General features: G+C 51.6%; 2 protein-coding genes across 7 annotated transcripts in view; one reads left to right on the top strand and one right to left on the bottom strand.

Annotated features, from left to right (window-relative positions):
• The window catches only part of LOC134562806 (GON-4-like protein), a 32825-nt gene extending 12481 nt beyond the window's left edge, over positions 1-20344 (top strand). For all 3 annotated transcript variants that reach the window (XM_063420328.1, XM_063420329.1, XM_063420330.1), the window contains 20 exons: positions 412-452; positions 1493-1596; positions 3857-4055; positions 4771-4857; positions 5310-5481; positions 6416-6560; positions 6709-6859; positions 7452-7568; positions 8052-9737; positions 10365-10611; positions 11509-11690; positions 12825-13022; positions 13558-13701; positions 14588-14731; positions 14945-15064; positions 16132-16251; positions 17019-17226; positions 18122-18860; positions 19239-19341; positions 19858-20344. In XM_063420328.1, coding sequence (XP_063276398.1) covers positions 412-452; positions 1493-1596; positions 3857-4055; positions 4771-4857; positions 5310-5481; positions 6416-6560; positions 6709-6859; positions 7452-7568; positions 8052-9737; positions 10365-10611; positions 11509-11690; positions 12825-13022; positions 13558-13701; positions 14588-14731; positions 14945-15064; positions 16132-16251; positions 17019-17226; positions 18122-18860; positions 19239-19341; positions 19858-20007 — 5057 coding nt within the window. In that variant the 3' untranslated portion in view covers positions 20008-20344. The remainder of the gene's footprint in view (positions 1-411; positions 453-1492; positions 1597-3856; positions 4056-4770; positions 4858-5309; positions 5482-6415; positions 6561-6708; positions 6860-7451; positions 7569-8051; positions 9738-10364; positions 10612-11508; positions 11691-12824; positions 13023-13557; positions 13702-14587; positions 14732-14944; positions 15065-16131; positions 16252-17018; positions 17227-18121; positions 18861-19238; positions 19342-19857) is intronic.
• A 23-nt stretch (positions 20345-20367) lies between these two features.
• Positions 20368-24570, bottom strand: MSTO1 (misato mitochondrial distribution and morphology regulator 1). 4 transcript variants are annotated; one of them, XM_063420394.1, is made up of 13 exons: positions 24432-24570; positions 24193-24310; positions 24063-24117; positions 23812-23984; positions 23445-23553; positions 23222-23339; positions 23001-23132; positions 22757-22909; positions 22102-22233; positions 21812-21993; positions 21530-21628; positions 21329-21447; positions 20368-21109 (listed from the first exon to the last, which is right to left on the bottom strand). In XM_063420394.1, exons 1-13 carry the CDS (start codon positions 24504-24506, stop codon positions 20877-20879), a joined length of 1698 nt encoding a protein of 565 aa, XP_063276464.1. In that variant the 5' UTR covers positions 24507-24570; the 3' UTR covers positions 20368-20876. The 4 variants fall into 4 exon arrangements, with proteins under 4 accessions (XP_063276464.1, XP_063276465.1, XP_063276463.1 ...); XM_063420395.1 differs by having other exon boundaries at positions 21530-21625; XM_063420393.1 differs by having other exon boundaries at positions 21530-21625; positions 24417-24553.
• Positions 24571-24828: the final 258 nt, after the last annotated feature.

Below are 24828 nucleotides of genomic sequence, written 5' to 3'. Positions count from 1 at the left end.
ATCCTGAAAGCTTCAGGCAGTTCAGACTTGAGTGCTTGCCTTGTGGTTGAATTCAGTTAAATTTGGAAATCCTCACAGTCTTCAGCTTAGTTTTATAAACATTTCACTTTCCATCTTTGCAACAGGCCACACTTGCTTTAAATCTTATTGCACATTAACATAACTTTAAATTTAATCATGAAAACGAGTTTTTATGCGAGATTTTAGAATCCAAACAATCTCAGATCAAGTTTTTTTGGGCCTAGCATTAAAAAAGGAATTATCAGGGGCCTTTCTTTTTTTGTCCTCTGTTTGCAAGAAGAGGATTTCCCTTTGTGACAGAAATTCCTTAGCTGAGTTGATATTATGACAGGATTGCTGAGTGTTTCTTGGAAATGGAATCTTCATAATTCTTTTTAATTTTACTTGCAGAAAAGGAGGTGAATGAGCTGATGGAGGAGCTGTTTGAGACAGTAAGTGATAAACTGAGTGTAGCACTGAAGAATGGAGCTGTCAGATGTGACATAACTGGGTAATTTTTAGCTTTAGGAAGGAATGTCTGGGGTTTTCCTGAAGTGAAGGTGTGCAGGGATTTCCTGAAGGTGTGCAGGGATTTCCTGAAGGTGTGCAGGGATTTCCTGAAGTGAAGCTCTGTGGGATTTTCCTGAAGTGAAGGTGTGCAGGATTTTCCTGAAGGTGTGCAGGATTTTCCTGAAGTGAAGTTTGTAGGATTTTCCTGAAGTGAAGTTTGTAGGATTTTCCTGAAGTGAAGTTTGTAGGATTTTCCTGAAGTGAAGTTTGTAGGATTTTCCTGAAGTGAAGTTTGTAGGATTTTCCTGAAGTGAAGCTCTGCAGGATTTTCCTGAAGTGAAGCTCTGTGGAATTTTCCTGAAGTGAAGGTGTGCAGGGATTTTCCTGAAGGTTTGCAGGGATTTCCTGAAGTGAAATTTGTAGGATTTTCCTGAAGTGAAGTTTGTAGGATTTTCCTGAAGTGAAGCTCTGCAGGATTTTCCTGAAGTGAAGTTTGTAGGATTTTCCTGAAGTGAAGCTCTGCAGGATTTTCCTGAAGTGAAGCTCTGCGGGATTTTCCTGAAGTGAAGCTCTGCAGGGATTTCCTGAAAGTCTGCAGGGATTTCCTGAAGCTCTGCAGGATTTTCCTGGAGTGAAGGGCTGTGGGATTTTCCTGAGGTGAAGGTGTGCAGGATTTTCCTGAAGCTCTGCAGGATTTTCCTGAAGTGAAGGTGTGTAGGATTTTCCTGAAGTGGAGGTGTGCAGGGATTTCCTGAAGTGAAGCTCTGTGGGATTTTCCTGAAGTGAAGCTCTGTGGGATTTTCCTGAAGTGAAGGTCTGCAGGATTTTCCTGAAGTGAAGGTGTGCAGGATTTTCCTGAAGTGAAGGTCTGTGGGATTTTCCTGAAGTGGTGTGCTGAGAAGATCATCATAAACTTAATTAGCCAAAGATAAATTTATTCCTTGAGCTTTTTCCCCCTGACCTGCTCCACGTTTGCTGCCAGTTCCAGGACGAGATGGGCTTCTCCAACATGGAAGATGAAGGGCCAGAAGATGAAGATGTTGTCACAGAGTCTCGGCCCAATTTTAACACCCCACAGGCCCTCAGGTAGGAGAATTTGTTCATGGTCCTGATCTCCTCTGAGGAAAAACCTCTGGTTACCCCTGGCAGCACCAGAGATTGTCTGGGCAGCTCAGGCCACAGTTCTGAAAGCTCTGAGCCATTTTTCTTCATGGACTGGACAATTAAATTGATCCTTTTTCTTCTGTTTGCCAGAAGAAACATCAACATTCATTAATGTTGATGCATCTGAAAATTAAAAACAATGAAAAAAGTGACAGAGTAAGAGTGCCTGCACTAAGCTTTTTCAGCTGAAAACAGATATTTGAATGTGCCCCAGCAAGGCAGGAGCTGCAGGGGGGAATTCTGTTCCTGCTTCTTCAGCCTCTGTGCTCATGGAATGGTTTGGGTTAAAAGGGAGCTTAAAGCTCATCCCTGCCATGTTCAGGGACACCTCCCACCATCCCAGGCTGCTCCAAGCCCTGTCCTTGGAAACTTCCAGAGATCCAGGGGCAGCCACAGCTCCTCTGGGCACCCTGTGCCAGGGCCTGCCCACCCTCACAGGGAACAATTTCTCCCCCAATCTAACCTAAATCTCTCATCTTCTAATTTAAAACCATTCTTGTGTCCTCTCACTGTCTGTCCATGTAAAATTGTCACTGGCACTGCTCAGTGGTGGCACACTTGGGGTGGTTCTTCCAGGAAATGGGCAGAGCCCCTGGACCTGCTGTGTGGCATCAACATTACAAAGCTTGTCCCAACCTCAGTGGCAGCCCCTCCTCGTGCTGGTGCCCCGTCATTGCAGAAAATGTCATTTTCTGGTTCTTTGAAATGATAAATTTCAAGGTTCCCTTGCTGCCCTGATGTTATGATGGCAGGAAATGCTTGAGGAGCTGTTTTGTCCCCGTGTGTCACCTCTTCTTTTAATTAAACAGCTTGGGGGTGTGCTGGCCTTTTCTAAGGAAAATGACTGCCTGAGATAGCAGTATATTTTTTGGTATAAACCAAAAAATGGTCTTTTTTTTTGGTTTATACATAACAGTAGCTGGAAGAGGAAAGGAACTAAAGCAGCTCCATCCCTGGAAATGTCCCAGGCCAGGCTGGACAGAGCTTGGAGCACCCTGGGGTAGTGGCAGGGTTAAAATGAGATGATTTGAGGTCCCTCCAACCTAAACCATTCCAGGATTCTGTGATTTCTGTCTGGGCAATAATTCCACTGGGTTTCACCCTCTGCAGGCTCTGGCTGAAGAGGAGCAGGAGGATCAGTGGTGTCTCCTTGTTTATGGGGCAGATCAGCTCAAGATCAGCTGTGTCTGTTTGGGAAAGGAGCTAAAACAAAGGCTGGAGGTTCTGGATGCTCTCTCTGGGCTGAGCAGTGCCAGAGGAGAGCAGCAGTTCTAAAACCAGCTACAAACTGAAATCCAGGCAGTTCTCTCTTTTTTCTGTGCATTTATGCTCTTTATGCTCTTTTTTGTGTGCATTTGGCTTTGATAATGGGTGTTTTTATTAATATTTCTTTGGTGGGCACTCATCACTGTTGTTTCTTTTCTGGTTTTATCTGTGTACAGAATTCTTAAAGGCAAAATTATCTATTTGCTGGCTTTATTGTTGTTTTTATGATACTTTGCATTAGGAGCATCATGGACAATTCTATAACTGACCTCAGGCCTGTTACAGAAGGGAAGCTGATCACCAGCAGAAATCAGGGTATTAACTGGTGCAGCTAAAATAAATAAAATGAAATCATGAATAAAGTTGGAACTGTTTTTGAAAGGATGGTGACATGTGCATCCTCTTTTCTGCTGCAGGAGTAGCTCTGACTGTAGGACCTCTGGTAGAGTTCTCAGGCTTGGTAATAATTAATTAATTTCTTAATAAAGTAGCAGGATTTGAGGCAATGTGGGGTCTTTCTGGAGGCCTTCAAGGTGTTAAAATGCCGCTGGTAATGCCTTGGGTTCAGCCCTTGCTGATGGTAAAAATTAAAGATGAGGTGATGCATTCTGGATTGGTTTAGATCCTGACTGCTGGGGAGAGCACCTGAACACGTGAGTGGGGCACAGATGGTTGGGAAGGGTGGAAAAAGCTTTTAAATGTCCCTGGAAAAAGCAGCTGAAGCATTGAATCCCAAAACTACAGCAGTGCTGGGTTGCTTTAAAAGACTTTTACGTGTAAATAACTCAGGTTTGTCAAGCTGGAGTTACTGTTGACCCTGAGCTGTGCAAACCAGATACAAAAATGTTCTAAATAAACATGAATCATTGTTAAATCACACATTTATTACATTTTTGCTCTGCCTGCTTTCCAACAGATTTGAGGAGCCTCTGGCCAATTTGCTGAACAAGCAGCACAGGACAGTGAAGGAACAACTGGAGCAGCTGAGGATGAGAAAATCCTCGATCAAAGCATCCCAAGAGACTGAAAAATCAAAACCCCCAAATGAGAAACCCCTCCAGAGCCTTGTCCTGGACAGTGCACAAAGAAAGAGGCTCCAGCAGCAGATGCAGCAGGTAATTAATGTTAAAGATGGTCTGGAATAAGGAATATTTGCTGTGCACAGTGAGGGGCAGGGGGGCCAAGGGCACAGCAGGGTTTTGCTTCTCTCAGGGAATTAATTGGAAAAGCTCCAATTAATGAATTGGAGCTTTATTAGGTGATGTTCACATGTCTGATTTCACATGGAAAGGCAGCTGGAATTGAGTGAAGTAGAGCTGATTTCTTGGCAAATGTTCTTATGTGAAATGTTGCCTTTGCTGGCTGCATTCTGTCAAAACTCTCTTTTCACCAACTTCTTTATTACTGTCCTAGAATATTATTCTTAATCTAGTTTGGATTCTCTATTTTTCCTCCTGCCACCACACAAAACTGTGTAGAAATTCAGAAATGAGCAGTTCTGAGAGCTGAAACCATTGTTGCTAAAGAAATAGTTATGTATTTATGTAGGAAAAAAATCCCAGTTTCTGTGTTGGTTATTATGAGACTTTGGCACAAAAACTGGGAAAATCTGAAGGCTTCAACAGATGATGTGTTCAAAATTTGTGTCCTAAACTTTCTGCCAGTGGATATTAAAGATTCCCCTCAGTTTTTGATTGCTTACCAGATTTTTTGCAGTCAGATTTTTGCTGTGCTCAGGAGATATTTCTCGTGCTTTTCGACTTGTGCTTTCCAGTTTTTTGGATTCCTGATAAGCTGAAATAAACAATTTGTCTGATTTTATTCCTCAAGCATGTTCAGCTTCTGACTCAAATCCATCTCCTGGCAAGTTTCAACCCTGCCCTAAGTTCAGAGGCCAGCACCACCCGGATGTTTTTGGTAAGGAATGCCTGAAATCAGAGATCCATGAATTCCAACAATTGCTGGTCCCTGGGCATACTTAGATTAATTTATTTAATGGATCCCATTAAACTGGGAACTAAGGTTCTGGAAAGGGCAGGGATTAAAAAAAATAATAAAAGTCATGGAATGCCAGAAAGGTTTGGGTGGGCAGGGAGCTTAAAGCTCACCCAGTGCCACCCCTGGCATGGGCAGGGGCACCTTCCACTGTCCCAGGCTGCTCCAGGCTCTGCCCAGCCTGGCCTTGGGCACTGCCAGGGATGGGGAATCACAATCCTATCCCAGGGCTGCCCACCCTCCCAATAAATCATCTATCCCTGGGTTTATAATTCCCCAAATTAAGAGTTTTAAGGCAATTTCTGCGCTGTGTCTGTTCTCTGCCTTGCCCGGGAAGGGCTGTCTCTGACGTGTTCCTGTGCCTGGCTCTGCAGAGCGAGCTGGGGAGCTTTGCCCACAGCTCCACCCTGCTGCGGGTGCCCCTGAACCCCAAATTCCAGACCATGTTCCAGCCCTGCAACCTGCAGGGGGCCCTGCAGCTCATCGAGGACTTCCATGCCCAGGTGCCAGTGGAGTGCAGCCCTCGGAAAGCTGTGAAGAAGAACGGTGAGAGAGGGGAGAGTTATTCCATGTGTTAAGGGAAATTCCCAGTTTGACCCTCCTGGAGCAGCTCTGGGGGCCCCCAGATTGTCACAGATAGGACTGGGGTCCCTTCACAGTGACCCTGCTGCACCCTCCACCCTCCCAGCTGCTCCCAGTCAGACCAGTTCCCTCCCAGTCAGCCCCAGGCTCTGCCTCCTTCCCCTCTTGGATGGTGGAGGAGCCACAGGAGCAGCTCCAGCTGCTGCCCCTGGGGAGGGACCCTGGGCTGGTGTCCCCTCTTCCCTGGGCTGGTGTCCCTCCCTCCCTGGGTTGGTGTCCCCTCCCCCTCCCTGGGCTGGTGTCCCCCCCTCCCTGGGCTGGTGTCCCCCCCATTCCTGGGCTGGTGTCCCCTCCCCTCCCTGGGCTGGTGTCCCCCCCCTCCCTGGGCTGGTGTCCCCCCCATTCCTGGGCTGGTGTCCCCTCCCCTCCCCGGGCTGGTGTCCCCTCCTCCCCGGGCTGGTGTCCCCCCCTCCCAGGCTGCTGTCCCCTCCTGGGCTGGTGTCCCCTCTCCTGGGCTGGTGTCCCCTCTCCTGGGCTGGTGTCCCCTCCCTGGGCTGGTGTCCCCTCCCTGGGCTGGTGTCCCCTCTCCTGGGCTGGTGTCCCCTCCCTGGGCTGGTGTCCCCCCCCGGGCTGTGCCCGATGCTCCAGGGGGGCTCACAGTGGTCACTTGGCCTTTGCCTTCTTCAGAGCAAAAGAAAAGATGGAAAGGGAAAAGAATTTTACCTTTTGCTGATGTAAACTTAGGGGGAAAATCTAGGAAATCTGCAAATTCTAAAAACAGGAGGAAAGTCGATTTTTGCAGTGAAAGGAGTAAAAGAAACTGAGTTTTGAAGAAGTGAGTTGTGAAAAATATTCATCCACACGCACACCTGTCCTTACCTGTTCATTCTTTTCCCAGCAAGCGACGTCTCATGTTTGCCAAAGCAAGTGGCCTGGATTTTGGCAACGAGGAAAGTCTTTATGTACCCAGAGCTGCTGCCAATTTGTTCCTTGAGAGCAAACTCTCACCAGGACAAGATCACCTTCACCAAGGCAGAGGACAAGTGGGTTGTACAAAATTATTATTATTATATTATAATTATTGTACAAAATGCGTGGGAATGGCCTTTGTTTGTTGGGGAGAGCTGTGCCACATCCCAGCAGCTCCCTGAGAGGTTTTTTATCTCCTCCCCTCCCTCTTTCCCTGCCCAGCTTGTTGGCTTTAGGGCTGAAACATTTTGAAGGGACGGAGTTTCCAAAGCCTTTGATCAGCAAATATCTGCTGCCCACCAAAACTGCCCACCAGCTGACAGTGAGGATCAAGAACCTCAACATGAACCGAGCCCCTGACAACATCATCAGGGTAAGGGGCACCTGCTGGGGTTTGTTCTTTGTGTGCCAAGGGCCTCTCTGTGCTGACACTTCCTTAAAATAAAATGGCATTTTGTTAGCAGTGAGGATTTATCCTTTTATTTACCTTAGCCCCTGTACTTGGCAAGTGCTTAGATTATTGTTTTGACTCTTTAGAGCCCAGATAGTCCTGGTACAACTCAGTGATCCTGGCAAAAATTCATACAAGTGACCTTTTGAGTAGCAAAACTTAAAGAGAAGCTGTTTGCAGCCAGCTGGGCAGTAATCCTGTCCCATAAGCTACTGGGAACTGCTGGGGAGAGAATAAGAACCAAAACCACAACACAAAACCTGCACATCAGCCTGAACCTCAGTGAGAGCATCCAGGGTGGCACTGAGCTCCTGGTTTTAGAATTTGCAGATTTCCTAGCTTTTCCCCCTTGCCTTGGCTATTGATTTTTAATGTTTCTGTGGGTAGAACCTTATTTAAAAATTGCTTTATTCACGTGAATGCTTTGACAGAGCCCAGTCCTCCATCCCAGCAGTACCTGGGCAGGTGAGCTGACCACTGTCACCTTGTGTGGCCTTGTCCCCTGTCCCCACAGTACTACAAGAAGACAAAGCAGCTGCCTGTGCTGCTGAAGTGCTGTGAGGAAATCCAGCCCCACGACTGGAAGCCGCCCGTGGAGAGGGAGGAGCATCGCCTGCCCTTCTGGTTAAAGGTATTTTCTGCTGCTCTGCACCCAGGGCTGAGGGGGAGTTGTTGTTTGGTTCATTTTTGGTGAGTTTTCCTTGGGTTTTGTGTGGATTTTCCTTGTGGGCTTTTTCTTGGAGATCGTGGCTGTGGGTGAGTTGGTCAGGGAGGATTGTGCCCAAGGGAACAATTGGACTCAGATGCCATAAAATCCACTTCTCTTCATCACCCCCTGTCACACAGGGAAGTTTCCTTCCCACAAAATCTCGTGTTTACTGAAGCAGCCTTTATAAAGCAGTTCAGTCTTGCTTTTCTCAGGATCTCAGAGTCTCCTAAAGGCTTTGCAGTGGAACTCATGAATTTAAAGTACTATTAAGTAATTTGCAGCAGTATAAAGGAAATAAAACCCGCTTGTAGGTTGCTGTCTGTTGCCTTCTGTGCTGCTGTGTGAAGGCAGGAATACAAGAATAGCCTATAAATAATAAATTCAATGAATTCTTGTTCCCTTCAGGCGAGCTTGCCCTCCATCCAGGAGGAGCTGAAGCAGCTGGCAGAAGATGCCAAGGAGACACCGGCTTCACCTGAGGCAGAATCTGCCTTTTCAGGGGCACAAAAGGAAACCTCAGACAGGGATTGTGATGACAAATACCCTCTGCTGATGCCCAAGGGGCTCGTGCTGACCCTGAAGCCTTTGGGCAGCCGCTTCTCCAGGCGGCCCTGGCGGGTGCAGAAGTCCCCGGCTGTGAAGCCCGTGCTGATCCGGCCCAGCCTGTGTGTGCAGCCCAGCTCCAGCCCCATCAGCGTCCCCAAACCCGTGAAGCTGCCCCAGCCTGAGGCTCCCCCCAGCAAGGTCCGGCTCCAGGCCCCTCGGCCCATCCAGCCGGCGCCCGTCGTGCCAGGGGTGCAGCCCCTGAGCGTTCCAGCCGTGGTGGGAGGTGGGGAGGGCTTGGAATTCCAGAATGTTCTTCCCACTGCCCATGCAGACTCCAGACAAGCTTTCCCAGCTGCTGTCCCGCCCGCTCTGGTGTCCTCAGAGCCCGTGACTTTCCAGCCCAAGGTGATGCTGCCGGCCTTGGGCGGGACGAAGACGCGCAAGCCTGGCGTGCGTAAGGGCTGCCAGAGGAAAAAAGGGACGAGATCTGCCCCAGTGCTGAAACCTTCCCCTCTGATCCAGCCCTCCCCTGTCATCCTGACCGTCCCTGCCACCACGGTGAAGGTGGTTAACATCGGCAATGGCTGCAACATGATCCAGCCCCTCAGCACGGCAGTGGGCCGAGGCACTCAGGCCATTCCGGTCACAACCCTGCTGGTGAATCCCTCCACGTTCCCCTGTCCTTTAAATCAGCCCCTGGTGACCTCCTCCATCCCGTCCCTGATTGTCTCTCCCAACCCTGTGGGTCTGTCTGCTCCTGCTGTGGGTGAAGGGGAGGAGCAGCTGACGCTGGTCCCCGCTCCCGCTGCCTTTCCCTCGGCGGAGCCCAAGGCGGAGCCCCCGGAGCTCTTCGCTCCCTGCTCCGCTGTGTCCCCCAAGGAGGGTGGGACAAACCCTGCCACGTCCCACGAGGACACTCAGGACAAGGGCAGCAAGGGGGACTGCTGCAGCTGGGCACTGCGAGAGGGAGATGGGAACACATCAGAGCCGCTGCCCGTGGATCTCTTGCCTCACTTGGAAGATCCCGATGAATCGGTGAAAATCGAGTCAGAGGATTCAAGCGATGCTCCCAAAGGACCAAACCCGGCCCAGAAGAGGGATCTGTGTGCTGAGGGGAAGGAGGAGTTCATGCTGGGCCTCGGCCAGGAGCTGAACATGGAGGCAGCGTGTTCCTGCGGGGACGAGCCCAAGAAGGAGCCCGGTCCCTGCGAGGAGAAGGGAGAGGAGGAGCGCCAGGCTCCACCGTCCCCTCCCCAGGGGGAGGCAGGGGGGGCTGCCGGGCCCCCAGGCAGCAGTGACTCCCCAAAGACCCTCCCGTACCCGGCAGAGGGGGAGGCAGAGTTCAGCAGCCCCCCAGGCAGGCCGGAGGACTCGTCCAGCATTGATGGTCAGTCCGTGGGGACCCCGGCCGGCCCCGAGGCTGCGGGAGAGAGGGAAGGGCAGGAAGAGGAGGAGGAAGATGACTTCGATGATTTTACACAGGATGAGGATGAGGAAATGTCATCAGCCTCAGAAGAGTCTATTCTGTCAGTGCCAGAGCTTCAGGTAAAGACAAAACTTTAAAACCCTTAAAAAAGGCAACTTTTAACTTTGTGAGTGTCCTGAAACACCCTGTGGGGTCAGGGCTAATCCCACTGGGAATCCCACTGGGAATCCCACTGGGAATCCCACTGGGAAGGTGGGCTGATCACTCTGGAATAGCCTGGCATTGTGCTGGTCACAGAGAAACTGGACACTGTGTTTTCCTGGGCAGATTTTTAAATCCGAACTGAGGGAATATATTGCAAATGTGAAGTTTTAAACTCTGCTGAGCTGCAAGGACTCCTCAATGAGGCTGCTCTCTGAAAAGTACTTTTAAGTAAAAATTAACTTTCCAGGTCACAATTCCAGCAAGCCTTTAAGAGCTGAGATGATCATTAAGGAATCATTCAGGAATCCCTTCTAATTTGAGGCTTAATCTGCTGAATGGCAGATGCTGAAATTTCATTTTGCATGGTACAATTTTATGCATCTCTGGAGGGATTTGAATTCTGTTCCTTAACAGAATCCTTTAGTTGGGCAGGTGCTGATCTGTGAAATTGGCTCTTGGAGATGCAGTGAGGAAGTTGCTGAATGATACTAAACCAAACAATAAAATAAAACAATGTAATTTTTTATGAATTGCCTTCTAAGGAGACAATGGAAAAACTCACTTGGCTTGCAACAGAGAGACGTTTAAGCCAAGAAGGAGATTCTGAAGAAGAGAATTCCCAGGAGGAAAACTCTGAGCCTGAGGAAGAGGAGGAGGAGGAAGGGGAAGGAATAGAGAGTTTACAGAAAGATGATGAAATATGTGGAGATGCATCAGAGGAGCCTAAATCTGCCTTCACAATGGCCAAGGCAGCTTCCCCACAGGTGGAAGCCCACAGGATGCCAGCAGGTGAGTGCTGTGGGGGATTTTGGGTTTGGTTTTTTTGGTTTTTAGGTTGTTTTGGGTTTTTTTTGGACACAGGGAGTGGGGAAATAGAGCTGCTCTCTGCAGGGAAAGCAGAACAGGGGGATCTTGTCCTGTTTGATTTCACAGATGTGTCTGAGCCAAGTGGTGCTTCCCAGCTGGAAACACAACTTCAGGACTGTCACAGCTCTCTTGCATGTGAGCTAAGGGTCTTTAGTGCCTCAAAGATTTGCAGAGATATTTATGGTTTGTGTCAGCTAACACCTCTTACCTCTAGAAGAACAATATTAAATAGTCAAATCTTTGCTGAGTTGGATTTTGTCTGACAAGATCATGTTGGAGAAAAGGGAGTGAAACAAAGTCCAGCAAGTGGTAAATGAACCTGAGCAGAGAACTTTGAGGAGGGGACCTCAGCCTATGAAATCAACAGATTCCTAATCCTAAAGCCACAAAAATCTGGATGTAACCCCTCTTAGTACCCTATTCCATTCCCTGTTGTGTGACAGCAGGTATTTATCTGTGATTTTAACTATTATGTAAATAATAAGCTGAAATCTGCAGAGTTAACAGCAGCTCTGGGGGTTGTGTTGTGTCTCTGTTCCCCTCATGGTTGCTCTGCCCTGGTGTGCAGGATTTTTGGAATTCCAAGAAGAGCTGGGATGGACCTGTGGTCACCCAGAGATTTTTCCTGTCAGATGCTGTGGAAACAAACAGCAAATTTAGGATTTTGGCCAGCTTTGACTCATGGGAAGTCTATTCCTCCTGCACTTCCAGGGAGCACAGACAGGAACTTAACACTGCAAGCTGCTTTTCTGTTGGAATATTGCCCTGGCAGAGCCACGGGCTGCCTCTGCCACCAGCTGACCTTGTGCTCCTCCACAGGAGAGAACCTGAAAGCCCCTGGGAAGAGCAGGAGCTCCCACAGGACCAGGAACAAGCGGGGCCGGGCCAGGGCCAGCAAAGACACGTCCAAGCTGCTGCTGCTGTACGATGAGGACATCCTGGAGAGGGATCCCCTGCGGGAGCAGAAGGACCTGGCCTTTGCCCAGGCCTACCTGACCAGGGTGAGGCAGCCCAGGAGCAGGAACGTGGCAGATTTGGGGTTCTCTGACACAGAAGTGAGCCACAGAACTGGTTCTGACTGGGAGACTGCTCTGGGTGGGGTGGGGTTATTTCTTCCTACACCCCACACGTGGTGCTTCACTTCCCAAACTGTTCCTTTCTTGAGCTGAGAGTTTTTCTGCTTTTTCTCTTCCTCCTCCCTCCCCTGTCCTGAGTGGGGGAGCTGGAAGTGAAGGAGTCAGGGGCTGGGGGTGCTCAGCTGCTGCTCTCACTCCACTCCTGAATTCCTGAACTTCACAGTCTGGGTTGGGATCCCTTCTCCTGAGCAGCTCAGGTTCATCTTTAAGGAAGAGACTCGGACAGATTTGCAAGCACTGTGTAGATTCGGAGTAGAGGAGATCAAAGATGACTCAATTAAAAGAATTTAGGGAGAAATTCCTCCCTGTGAGGGTGGGCAGGCCCTGGCACAGGGTGCCCAGAGGAGCTGTGGCTGTCCCTGGATCCCTGGAAGTGTCCAAGGATGGGGCTGGGAGCACCCTGGGACAGTGCAAGGTGTCCCTGCCATGGCACAGGGTGGGACTGAGTTGGCTTTAAGATCCCATTCTGGGATCTGCATTCTTCAAAAATTCTACAAGATGAACTTATTATAATGCTCCTGACCACACTAATCCTGGCTGCTCCAATGGGAGCACAGGGAAAATCCACAGCAAAATAATGCCCAGGGCTGGCATTAAAACTTTCCTTACCTATAATTGTTTTCTTTGCAAACAAGTGAGATACTATAAAAAGGACTTTCCTATGTACCTTTAAATCTAAACCTACTCATGCTAGCTCTGAGCATCCAGGGGATTGAAAAACCAGCAGGAGGAGTTGATCCCCTCCAGCAAAACGTTCAGAAACCAGAAATTCTCATTAGTTCAAAAACAAATCATGACCCAAACTGTCCCAAGGGCCACCAACCACCTCCAGCTCAGGGTCCTGCACTGGAGCCTGGCAGTGTGCAGGGCTTGGAGCAGCCTGGGAATGGTGGAAGGTGGTTGGAATGAGCTGATCTTTAAGATCCCTCCCAACCCCAGACCCTCTGTGATGAGCTTCTCTTTCCTCCTGGATGTCACCGAGCCCCGTTGCTCCCCCAGGTGCGTGAGACCCTGCAGCACATCCCGGGGAAGTACGAGGACTTCCTGCGTGTGATCTATGAGTTTGAGATCAGCACGGACAAACGGACAGCCGTGGACCTCTATGGCACCCTGCAGAAGCTGCTGCACGACTGGCCACAGCTGCTCACGGATTTTGCTGCCTTCCTTTTACCAGAGCAAGCTTTGGAGTGCGGGCTGGTAGGTAGAGTGGAAGGGGACGCCGGATTTTAAGCAACACAAAAGTTTGTGGGAGTGAAAGGATGAAGGATTCTTCCTAGGGCAAGAAAGGCAAACAGCTGGTAAATCACTTGCTTACCTTGCTGCTTTTATTAATCAGAATTGGAAAGTTTGGTGTTCTTTGTAAATGTGCTCAGTGTGGCTGGGGAGGATCAGCCTTTCCCACTTGCATCACCTCTGGCTGCAGACACAACGAGCAGATACAGCAAACAGGGGTTCCTTGTCCCCAAACCTGCCTTCCACGTGGTAGGACAGAGGGTTTCACCTGTCCATTCTCTCTGGATTTCCCTATCTTACATGCAAACTTTATGCTCATGTAAGTATTGATTATACAAAGTGCTGTTTCTCTTCCTCTGCCTCTTCTCAGTTTTGTGAAGGGAATGAAATACAATGGAAAAAAAGACCAGGACAGGAATTTTACAGCTTGTTTAAATCAATTTGAGATGCTTAGGAATATGTGCTTGAGCATGAGGGTGAATCTTTTTCTTTTGGCCAGTTTGAGGAACAGCAAGCCTTTGAGAAGAGCCGCAAGTTCCTCAGGCAGCTGGAGATCTGCTTTGCTGAAAATCCTGCCCACCATCAAAAAATCATCAAAGTCCTGCAGAGCTGTGCAGACTGCCTGCCCCAGGAGATTGCAGAGGTAACCAGGGACCCCTTTTCTGCCAAAGTGAGATTGCAGAGGTAACCAGGGACCCCTTTTCTCTTTGTCTGAGATTGCAGAGGTAACCAGGGACCCCTTTTCTGCCAAAGTGAGATTGCAGAGTAACCAGGGACCCCTTTTCTGCCAGTCTGAGATTGCAGAGGTAACCAGGGACCCCTTTTCTCCCAGTCTGAGGTTGCAGAGGTAACCAGGGACCCCTTTTCTCCCAGTGTGAGATTGCAGAGGTAACCAGGGACCCCTTTTCTCCCAGTGTGAGATTGCAGAGGTAACCAGGGACCCCTTTTCTCCCAGTGTGAGGTTGCAGAGGTAACCAGGGACCCCTTTTCTCCCAGCCTGATTCCCTCACCCTGTGCTGCTCCTGGGGACCACAGGAGCTGGCCCAGCACGTTCTCCCTTTTGAGGGTACAGCTCAAATTCATGGAGTCACAAAATGATTTGGGTTGGGAAGGACCTTAAAGCCCATCCCCATCCCATTCCACCCCCTGCCGTGGGCAGGGACATCTCCCACTAGCCCAGGTTTCTCCAAGCCCCATCCAACCTGGCTTTGGATCCAAGGGGAGTTGGAGCTGCCTCTCCAAGAGGCTGCACAGTCCATGCCCTGTGCATTTCCTCCCTTCCACCTCCACCTCACCTTTATCACCTTAAGTTGAGGCTTAGTGTCATCTGCAGAGCCTGCCTGGAATCCCAGAGGAATTTCCAGGCTAATTTGATAACTGAGTGGGGAATGATCTCAGAATATCCAGGAATTTGTTCTCATGCAAGCAGCAACTTCCATACTGGAGCTGTAACAAGCTCTGAGAATCCTTCAGAGGACAACGAGGTGATGTGGAATGAGACTCATTTTCTCTGGATTTTTGTCTTCCAGCTGAAGACCCAGATGTGGCAGCTGCTGAAGGGACACGACCACCTGCAGGATGAGTTCTCTGTTTTCTTCGATCACCTGCGGCCCTCAGCCAGCCGCATGGGGGATTTTGAGGAGATCAACTGGACAGAAGAGAAGGAGTATGAGGTGGAGCAATCTTTTCCCTAAAACCAGAAATGATAAAAGCAGAAATAAGAACTGGAAGAACTCAATTAGAGGGTGCATTTCCAGGGAGAGGGAAGCAGTGGGGTGGGAGAGCTGCTGGTGGACTGAAGCAAACTCTTCGAATTTTGAATAGGATTTTTCTGGGGAAAACACAATTTGATCACCTGAGAGCAGCTGGTGTTTGTTTTGCTGTAGTTTGATGGCTTTGAAGAGGTGTCTCTGCCAGATGTGGAAGAGGAGGATGAACCACCCAAGATCCACGGGGCCACCAGGAACAAGAAACGCAAAGAGATTGGAGGCCAACACCACGACAAGGTGGGCCTGGGGTGTCTCCCTGCATTTCCCACCATCAGCAACTGCATGGGGATAAATTGGGTTATTGAGGGACGTGGGAACAGCCTCACACAGGGAAACGGGCACGGGGATTTCTGTTGTGCTTTGCTTGCAGCCATCGCTTCAGTTCTCTGCGGGTCCCCGTGTCCCCTCTGCTCCCTGCGTGTCTGTCTGTCGGCCAGAGCGGTGTCCGTCCGTCTGTCTGTTGGCCAGAGCGGTGTCTGTCTGTCAGCTGCAGTCTGTCTGTCTCTCTGTCAGCCGGAGCGCTGTCTGTCTGTCTGTCTGTCAGCTGCAGTCTGTCTGTCTCTCTGTCAGCCGGAGCGCTGTCTGTCTGTCAGCTGCAGTATGTCTGTCTATCTGTCTGTCGGCTGGAGCGCTGTCTGTCTGTCAGCTGGAGTATGTCTGTCTGTCCATCTGTCAGCTGCAGTCAGTCTGTCTGTCAGCCGGAGTGCTGTCTGTCTGTCTGTGTGTCTGTCTGTCTGTTGGCCGGAGCGCTGTCCGTCTGTCAGCTGCAGTCTGTCTGTCCGTCTGTCAGCTGCAGTCTGTCTGTGTGTCTGTCGGTCTGTCAGTGCAGTCTGTCCGTCCGTCTGTCTGTCCGTCTGTCAGCTGCAGTCTGTCTGTCTGTGCGTCTGTCTGTCCGCCGGAGCGCTGTCCGTCTGTCTGTCTGTGTGTCTGTCTGTCCGTCTGTCTGTGTGTCTGTCTGTCCGTCTGTCTGTGGGAGTGCTGTCCGTCAGCTGCAGTCTGTCTGTGTGTCTGTGTCTGTCCATCTGTCAGCTGCAGCCTGTCTGTCTGTCCGTCTGTCAGCTGCAGCCTGTCTGTCCGTCTGTCTGTCTGTCTGTCTGTCTGTCTGTCCGTCTGTCTGTCCGTCTGTCTGTCCGTCTGTCTGTCCGTCTGTCTGTCCGTCTGTCCGTCCGTCTGTCCGTCCGTCTGTCTGTCCGTCTGTCTGTCCGTCTGTCAGCTGCAGCCTGTCTGTCCGTCTGTCCGTCTGTCTGTCCGTCCGTCTGTCCGTCTGTCTGTCCGTCCGTCAGCTGGGGCCTGTCCGTTGGCAGGAGGCCGAGTGGGCGGACGGGCTGAAGGAATGTTCCTGTTCCTGTTCCTGCCACGAAGGGAGCGGCGATCCCAAGCTGAAGAAAAGCAAAAGGAGGAGCTGCAGCCACTGCGGCACCAAGGTCAGTGGGGGGCTCGGGGGAAGGGGAGTCCTGCCAGCCCTCCCTGCTGGGATCACCCCAAAAAATGGGGAGAGGAAGGGAATCAGTGCAGGGTGCCCAGTGGAGCTCTGACTGTACCTGTCCCATCTCTCTGCCCCTCCTTGCTCTGCTAAATGATCAAAAAATGATGTTCTTTTGGGTTAAAAATAAGTTTTTTTGAGTGGAAGATGCTGGCATGGCTACTATGTGAAAAGATCCATGCCTGTTAATAATAATAATAATAATAATAATAATAATAATAATAATAACGCGTGGCCACTATGTGAAAAGATAGTGCAGAGGTGCCCCGTGGTGCCTCCCTGTCTGGAGCTCTGCCTGGCCTGTCCCCTCTCTCTGCTCCTCATTTTCTACTGCCCCTCCTTGCTCTGCTAAATGATCAAAAAATGATGTTCTTTTGGGTTGAAAATAAGTTTTTTTGAGTAGAAGATGCTGGCATGGCCACTATGTGAAAAGATCCATGCCTGTTCGTAATAATAATAATAATAATAATAATAATAATAATAATAATAATAATAATAATAATAATAATAATAATAATAATAATAACGCGTGGCCACTATGTGAAAAGATCCATGCCTGTTCATCATCATCATCATCATCATCATAATATTCAACTTTCTAAAGCAAACATAATGCCAAAGTGAAGCCAGGAATACCTGGGAAGCAAAGGCTGAGGTTGGCATGGGCACACCACACGTGTGTGATTGTGCCCGTGGGTTGGTTTGCAGGTGTGTGAGAACAAATTTTATAAAAACAAAGATTCTCAGGAGCTGCCTGCCAGCCTTGCTCAGCGAGAGTCGAGTCCCCAGCCAGAGGGGAAGGATCCTGGAATGTCAAAGGAGCCTGGAGAAGAAAACCTGGAGAGCAGAGATGAGGGAGAGGATGTGCAGAGCAGAACAAAACCTGTCCCAAGGAAAGTGGATTCTCTGTCTCCAGGTGTGTGAAACTTTTGTTTCTCAGACAGGTGTGGAATCCTCTCCACACAAATGAGCAGAGGTTCAGGACTTTCTCATGCACATTTATTGAGTATAATGAGAACTTCTAATTGTTGTCTTTTTACTTTTTTTTTCTTTTGTTCCTCCACTCTGGATGCTCCAAACCTGTCTAGCATTCCCTTCAGCAAAACCTTTCCTGCCTAGAGAATATTCTGCCCTTTTCACCGTGGTTGTTCCATTTAAGCTTCTCTTGCCAGGATGCTGCTCCAGTCCCCAGCCCATGGTGTAGTGGTTCTTTTCCAGTTCCCATTTCAGCACAGCAGTTCAGAACCACCCTTCTCCAATCTGCTTTTAAACAATCTCTGTGGTGCTTGTTGTTCCTCCAGCCGGGTACAGACAAGGAGAAACACAATTATGGCAGGAGAAACAACCCGAGGGAAGATCTCCCCCTCCTCCTCCTCCCTGGAGCCAGGGCTCAGCTCCTGCTGCTCTTGGGGAAAACACAGTTAAATACATTTAAACTGTGTTTAAATTTACACGGAATTTAAAGGAATTTAAACATGGTCTCATGTCTGGGTTTGTGACCAGGGTGCCAAGAGCAGCAGTGGCTGTTTCACTGCAGAGTTCTGCTCTGGGCAATGCCCTTTTTAAACCTTCATCACTCACACTGCAGTTGGTTGTAGCAACCCACAGGGGTGAAGGAAATGGGCTGTAGATTTTCTTCTTTGAAGTACAGGTGGGTAAAGGGCAGGTGGAATCACAAAGCTGCCCCCAAACCATCCTCACGTGCAGCATTAGGCTCTGGGAATAAAAATCTCCTTTTTAAAGAGATGAGTATGAAGCTCCCAGGAGTTTTTCCTTACAGCTTCTCTGACCTTCTCTGGGTTTCTTATCAGGATCTCACCTGGAAGGAAGGGTGGCCTCCAGCACACCTGGATCTTGTGAAAAACCTGCCCCTGCTGATGCCCAGGTCCCAGAAGGTGCCAGTGCAGGTGTGGACACTGCCAGGGACAGAGACTCTGCTGCCACCGGCCCCAGATGGGCACAGCTACAAAAAGCTGCTCTGAAACTACCTCAAGAAACCAAAGACTGCACGGAGGGACCAAGGCAGCCTGGAGGGGATGCAGAGGCTGCCCTGGGGCTGAGCAGGGACCTGCTGCTCTCTGCTGCAGCAAAAGCTTCCCCGGGACCTCGACCCTGCTGTCAGACTGAGGGGCTCCATCCTGCCTCAGCACAGCACCACAGGGGCCCTGCTCCTGCTTCAGGAGGTGGCAAAGACCCCCAGGGAGCACCTTTGGCCCTGGAAGGAAGAGCTGAAGCAAAGCAGGGCTGGGTCACAGCGAGCAGCAAACCCACACCGGGGGAGAGCTGCGGCTCAGAGCTCCCCACTCGCTGTGGTTTGGACACAGAGGGCAGAGGCTGCTCTGGAGATGCTCCCGAGGGAAGGCCAAGGTCAAATGCAAAGAGCTGCTCCCAGGGGCAGCAGCAGCCTGAGCAGCTGAAGGCCAGGGTGGGCACAGCCTCCCCGGGGCAGAGGGAGGAGGAGCAGCAGCAGCAGCGAGTGACAGAGGCCACCGTGTGTGCCAAGAACAGCAAAGTCAGCTCCACTGGGGAGAAGGTTGTGCTCTGGACCAGGTAATTGTGCCTGCTCTCCTGCATCTTTCTGTGTTCACTGCTTGGTTCCAGCTCTTACTGGGTCCTTTCTTTTCGTTTTGTATCCCCATTTTCTGCCCTCTCCCTTTGAGCATTCCTCACTCCATCAGTTTGGCCCCATGAGCAGCACTGGCTGCTCATGGCTGGGAACTTTCCCAGCACTTTGGGCTGGGAAAGAATCTTTTTTCTCCTTTAAAAAGCCTAAAACCAGGCTAAAAGAGCTCTGCTTAGAGATGGGTCCTGGGATTGGGGGTGGCAGGAGGAGTAAAGGAAAGAGCTTTGCTCAGGGATTGCTGAACTGGGATCAGGGCTGGCTTTGTCACTGGTTTCAGGCTGCTCTCACAGGGGTTTGCTTTGCAGGGAGGCTGACAGAGTCATCCTCACCACGTGCCAGGAGAAGGGAGCCCACCTGGACACCTTCCACGCCATCTCCCAGAAACTGGGCAACAAAACAGCGAGCGAGGTGAGGCTGGGCTGGGAGAGGGGCTGGGAAGGTGGGGGGTGCTGCCAGATCAGTCTCCCAAAGTTCAATTTGATGAAAAGTCATCTCAGTTGCAAATAAAAAAAAAATCAAAACCAAACCAAACTCTGCTCTGCTTCAGTGGTGCCAAAACCCCCACATGCCCTGGTCCTTCTGACAGGGTTCCATTGATGTTTGAGCTGCACATTTGGTACTGGAGTTGTTTCAGTGGCTGCTACTCAGGTCTTGAACCTCCTGCTTCTGTACAAAGGATCCTCTTTTGTCTCTGAATCTTCCCAAATTGCCAGATTTTACCTGGAGAATGTAACTGTTCTTCCAGACAAAACAACAACCCAGTGCTCTCCCATTTCCCTTCCTTTATGACCGAATTTTCTATGAAACACCACTGTGGTATTGATTTTTTTTTGTTACAAAACACCCTGAACTTCATAATTTGAAATTCCAGTTCCAAGACACCTCTTAGGTCCCTTGTGACCCTGGATTTCCCTTGTTCCCCAGGTGTCCCACAGGTTCAGGGAGCTGATGAGGCTGTTCCACACGTCCTGTGATGGCAGCTCTGAGGATGAGGAGGACGCCACCAGCACCAGCAACACAGACCAGCTGTCAGATAAAGATCTGCTGCTTTCTGAGGAAGAACCTGATGACTGAAGTGCTAAAACTACTGACTGCACCACAAGAGGGCTTTTTTTGCCAGTTTGCTGCTAGAAAGGTGCTGTGGAAAAATGTTTGCACAGGTACTTGAGACAGCACCTTGTTGTTTTTATTCCATTTCCTGCTGCACTTCCAGCCTGCACCAAACCAAAGGCAGGGAGAACATTCTCTAGAACCTTCCTTGGGAGCTTCAGCAGTGAAATAACAAAATTTGTGGACACTGACCTGGCCTCGGGGTGAAGCTTGGGCCCAGCAGCCTCTGACCAGAACCTGTAAATACTGTACTGTAAAATGACAGTTTTCATGTGGAACAAACTTTTGTCTTTTTTCTCAACCTGGAAATGAAACTCGAGATCATTTTAGTAAGAAGGCAATATAAAAGGGGATCTTTATTTGAAGGCCTTCAGGAGCAGTTATGGAAAGATGTAACAAAAGCCCACCCCTCCCACAGGGGTGAGGACATTTTATGGGTTTTAGGAAATTAGCATAATTGATAAAAAAGCATCAATTAGGAGGACAAGCATCAATTAGGGATGTAATCCCCTCCCCCAGGTCAAGCTCCTTCTCTGGAGCTATGTGAGATAGTGACAGTCTGAATTCGCTATTTATTGTGTGGGTTTATTTGAACGGGCAGAGCAAATCCCCTTTGCACAGTCGTAAAAACCCAACCAAAATATATAAAATCAGCCCCCAAAAAAACAACTTTCCTCCTTTGCAACACAACTGTAAATAGCTGGAGAACTCAGTCCAGAAGGAAGATTTTTGGTGAAATGAGAAGAAAGCAGCACAATGGTCTCCAAAACCATTCCCTTCATTTCAGGCGTGATCCTAAAGCCACCCTCACTTCCCCTGGGAATAAAGGTGGGTCAGTCCGAGTCTGCTTCATCCTCAGACCCTCCAAACCCCGTCTCGTAGCACTGGGCCAGGGTTCTGAGCTCCTCCAGGGCCTCCTGGAAGTCGTCCTGCTCCACACCAGCCGTGCAGGAGCTGCCGCAGCGCCGCGCGTGGGGCGAGCGCAGCTCCCGGCACAGCCCCGCCAGCAGCGGGCGCAGCGCGGGGCAGCTCTGCAGGGCTGCCAGCACGGGGACGCTCTCAACTCCTGCAGGAGGGTGAGACACAGCAGGGCTCAGAGCCCAGAGCCAAAATCCAGACCCAGCAAACCCTCAGTCCCTGCCCTGTGCTGCTTCACAGCCGCCTTATTCAAACTCAGCTCACAGCTCGTGCGCTCCCACACTCCACGCTGGATTGGTTAATTAATAATTTTTACCTCTGTTAGGCCCTGATTTCTCTGTTGTAGAGTTTAAGGGGCTTTTGTTACCTCCTGAGGAATAGCCCTGAGCTCTGTCCAGGAGGAAGCCTCGTCTGCTCAGCAGAGGAGAGAAGAACTGGGGGAAGGGAGGCCGGGTGTCACAGGGCTGCTGGAGCACGTGGGATGTGCTGGGAGGAGATGAATAAAGTTCAACTCAGCTGTTCCCTGGTTCTAAACTGGTTCTAAACCAGCACCTCTGCCTGTACCCACCTGAAGGCTCCTGGAAATTGGGTGTGGAGGAACTGCTGGAGCATCTCCTCGGGGCTCTCACAGCCGTGCAGGGGGGACCGGGGCTGGCCCGGGCAGCTGCTGCAAAGGAAATTCAGGGGTTTGCTGCTTGAAACCATCACTGCCTCAGCTGCTTTTTAGCTTTTTTGCTCTAAAATGAGTAGCACTGAGTGATCAGACTCTCCTCCTTCAGCTGGCTCTCCAAATGGAGGGAGTGGATGCCTCCAGCCTGCAGGAAGAGCAGTTCAAACACTGATTCTTTACCTGGTGGGTTTCTCTTGGCAAATTCCTCGTAGCACAACAGACTGAGCAAAACAGCAGCCGCCCTTTTGCTCCCCACACGACGACAGAAGCGTCCAGGGCACGTCCTGGTGGGCACTGAGGAGATCGGGGAGCGAGGAGCCGGACACGGCGGGGAAGGGAAGAGCCGCCCACGCTGCCACGACCTGGGGACAGTGACAGAGCAGGGGGCGGTGACAGAGCAGGGGCTGGGACACGCTCCTGCCACCGGGGCTGTGCAGAACAGCTGCAGCACAGCTGGAAACTGCCCTCACCTTCCTCCCAGAGAAGGTGAGGGAGTCAGCAAAGTGCACCATGGAGCCCTGGCAGGACCAGAGGCGGTAGGGAGCCGTCAGCGTGTCCAGTGCTGCTGCCAAGATCGCGCTGCTGTGGTAGTTCAGGGATGGCTGGGGAGGAGACAAACGCAGGAATTAAAGGACAGAGCATGGTCAGCCCTTCCTTAACCCAGTTTTGTGTATTTAACTTCACCAGACTGTGAATTGTGCATTTGAAAGAGGTGTTGAACAGTTATGTCAGGTTAGGATAAGCAGCCAGTGTGTCACAGTAGTTCCAGCCCAGCTGTTTGCTAACAAATGCTTGGTGCCAGTTTCCTTATCTTCCTTTGGCTCCTCAGGGCTCCAGCGAGGCTGGAGTTATTCCAATATCAAGAATAATTTAGTAAAGCCTTTTCTTCAGTGCCAACACTGCAGGCAGCACCCCACCAGAAAGCACAGCAGCCAAGGAAATGTGTTAATATTTTCAGAAGTAGGAAGAAAACTACAGAAATTAAAAGTTGGCAGCTAAGTCCCAGTGAAAAAGCAGGAAAAAGTCTCTGCTGAGCAGAAAAAAACACCCAACCACTGCAGAAAACACTTTGAGAGGGGTCGAGCTCCAAGCCAGCCACGGTGGGTGATCCTAACCAGGACTCACCTCATATTTTATGTATGGAAATGTCACAGGAGGTTCTGGCTTGATTCCCAAACTCCCACTGAGTGAGAGAGGGCAGAAGAGAGAGCTGTGACGAGAGAGGTGGGCAATGCCCAGGGCTGTGTTCATCAGTCTGTAAAAACTCTTCCGAGGGTCCTGGGGGAAAAACATCCAACATTGGAGCGGACAAGAACCTGTCAAAGCCAGGCTGGGCTCCTGCTCTTGGTTCTCCCCATTGTTTACTCACTCCTCCACTCAGGACTGGGGTCAGGCCCCAGGTCAGGATCCCTTTCCGTGAATATTCATCGTGGAGCAGCTCTGTCACCTTGGCACCAACTCCAGAGAATCCATTGTGAAGGTCACAGAGGACCTGAAATCCCTGTGGGAAACAACGGCAGCATCTCCCATCCTGCTCCATCCTGAGCAGAAGTTTCTTGGAAGCAAAGGGAGCTTGGAGAAGGTGTGAACCTGAAGGTAATCACACTCCTCAACAAAGAAGTGCAGCCGATCTTCCAGCTCCTCCACACAGGCAGGGTCCTGCAGGAGACTTTCACCTTGCCCAAAGGCTTCGAGACAACCACAATCCCTAAGGGAATAAAAGGGGTAAAGAGGGGTTATTTTATCCCTTTTATTCACCCCCGAAGGCAGAACTCAGCTCCTGGTTTGGGTTCTGGAGCAACCCCGGCCGTACCCATCGTGCAGGTACTGCCGGATCACGCAGAGGCTCTCGGGGTGCAGGGGCACGCTGAGATAATCGGACCAGAGGCGCACGGAGGGAGCGTCCTGGGACCCTGCAGGAGCTGTGGGGAGAGGGGAGAGCAAAGGTCCTGTCAGCTCCGAGCACCCCGGGAATGCAGAAATCAGGGGTTTAACTCGTCCAGTTTTTAAGCCCGTTTGCTGCTCTGACCCAGCTGTCTATAAACCGAGCAGGATTAGCCCAGTTTTCCTTCTCTTTGTTCACTACCGCGGTGTCCCACAGCAGGGCCCGGGGAATTCTGCTTTTCTGGAGCTCCGACCCCACCGAATGAACCGCACCCGCCCCGGGCCCGCGCACAAACCTGGCCTGGCAGCACCGGGCTCCTGCTCCCGGTAGCGTCTCCCTGCGGGAACAGTCCCGGTTACGGGGCGCTGCTCCCCGCTGGTGTCCGGGGCACGGAGCGGTGCTGGGCCCGCGCTCACCCCGCCGCTCCCGGTGTCCGCGCGGTCCCGGTAATCGGCCACGGCCCCGTCCCTGCGACACAAAGCGGCGGCAGCTGCGGCGGCCCCGGTCCGGTCCGGTCCGGCCCGGCCCCGCAGCCCCCGCACTCACCAGATCAGCGGCGGCTCCGCGCCCGCCCCGCCGGCTCCGAGCGGACCCACGCCGCCTGCAAAGACAGCGCGGGGTCACGGCGGGGCCGCCCGGTGCTGGCGGGGCCCCGGTACCGCCCGGCCCGCGGTACCTTTGAGCTCCAGCGCCACCAGGCGCGGCGTGGGGGTCTCGTTCGGGCCCGGCCCGGAGCGGAGCAGCGCGGCCGCGCGGAGCTCGGCGGGCTCGGGGGGGCTGCGCAGCGCGGCGGCCTGCGGGGAACGGGGGGAACGGGGGGGAACGAGGAGATCAGAGCGAGCCCCGGCTCCGGCCCGAGCCCCCCGCACCTGCAGCCCCCGCACCTGCAGCCCCCCGCACCTGCAGCCCCCGCACCTGCAGCCCCCACCAGTGCGCGCCCACGCAGCCCGAGTAGTGCCCGAGCTGCAGCGTGACCGCCTCCCCCGGCATCGCCGCAGGAACCGGGAGCGCGTCACGGCCGGGCCCGCCCCGGACGGGCGGGGACGCGGGCGGGGCCGGGCACGCGCACGGGCACGCGCACGGACACGGGCACGGGACACGGACACGGGCACGGACAGGGACATGGACAGGGACACGGGCACGGGACACGGACACGGGCACGGGACACGGACACGGGCACGGACACGGACATGGACAGGGACACGGGCACGGGACACGGACACGGGCACGGGACACGGACATGGACAGGGACACGGACACGGGCACGGGACACGGACGCGGATTCGGACACGGGCACGGGGCACGGACGCGG

The sequence above is a fragment of the Prinia subflava genome, chromosome 31, assembly GCF_021018805.1.
Source record: "Prinia subflava isolate CZ2003 ecotype Zambia chromosome 31, Cam_Psub_1.2, whole genome shotgun sequence".
Taxonomy (NCBI): domain Eukaryota; kingdom Metazoa; phylum Chordata; class Aves; order Passeriformes; family Cisticolidae; genus Prinia; species Prinia subflava.
Note: the sequence above shows the minus strand (reverse complement) of the source record. Positions and strands in the feature narration are given on the sequence as shown.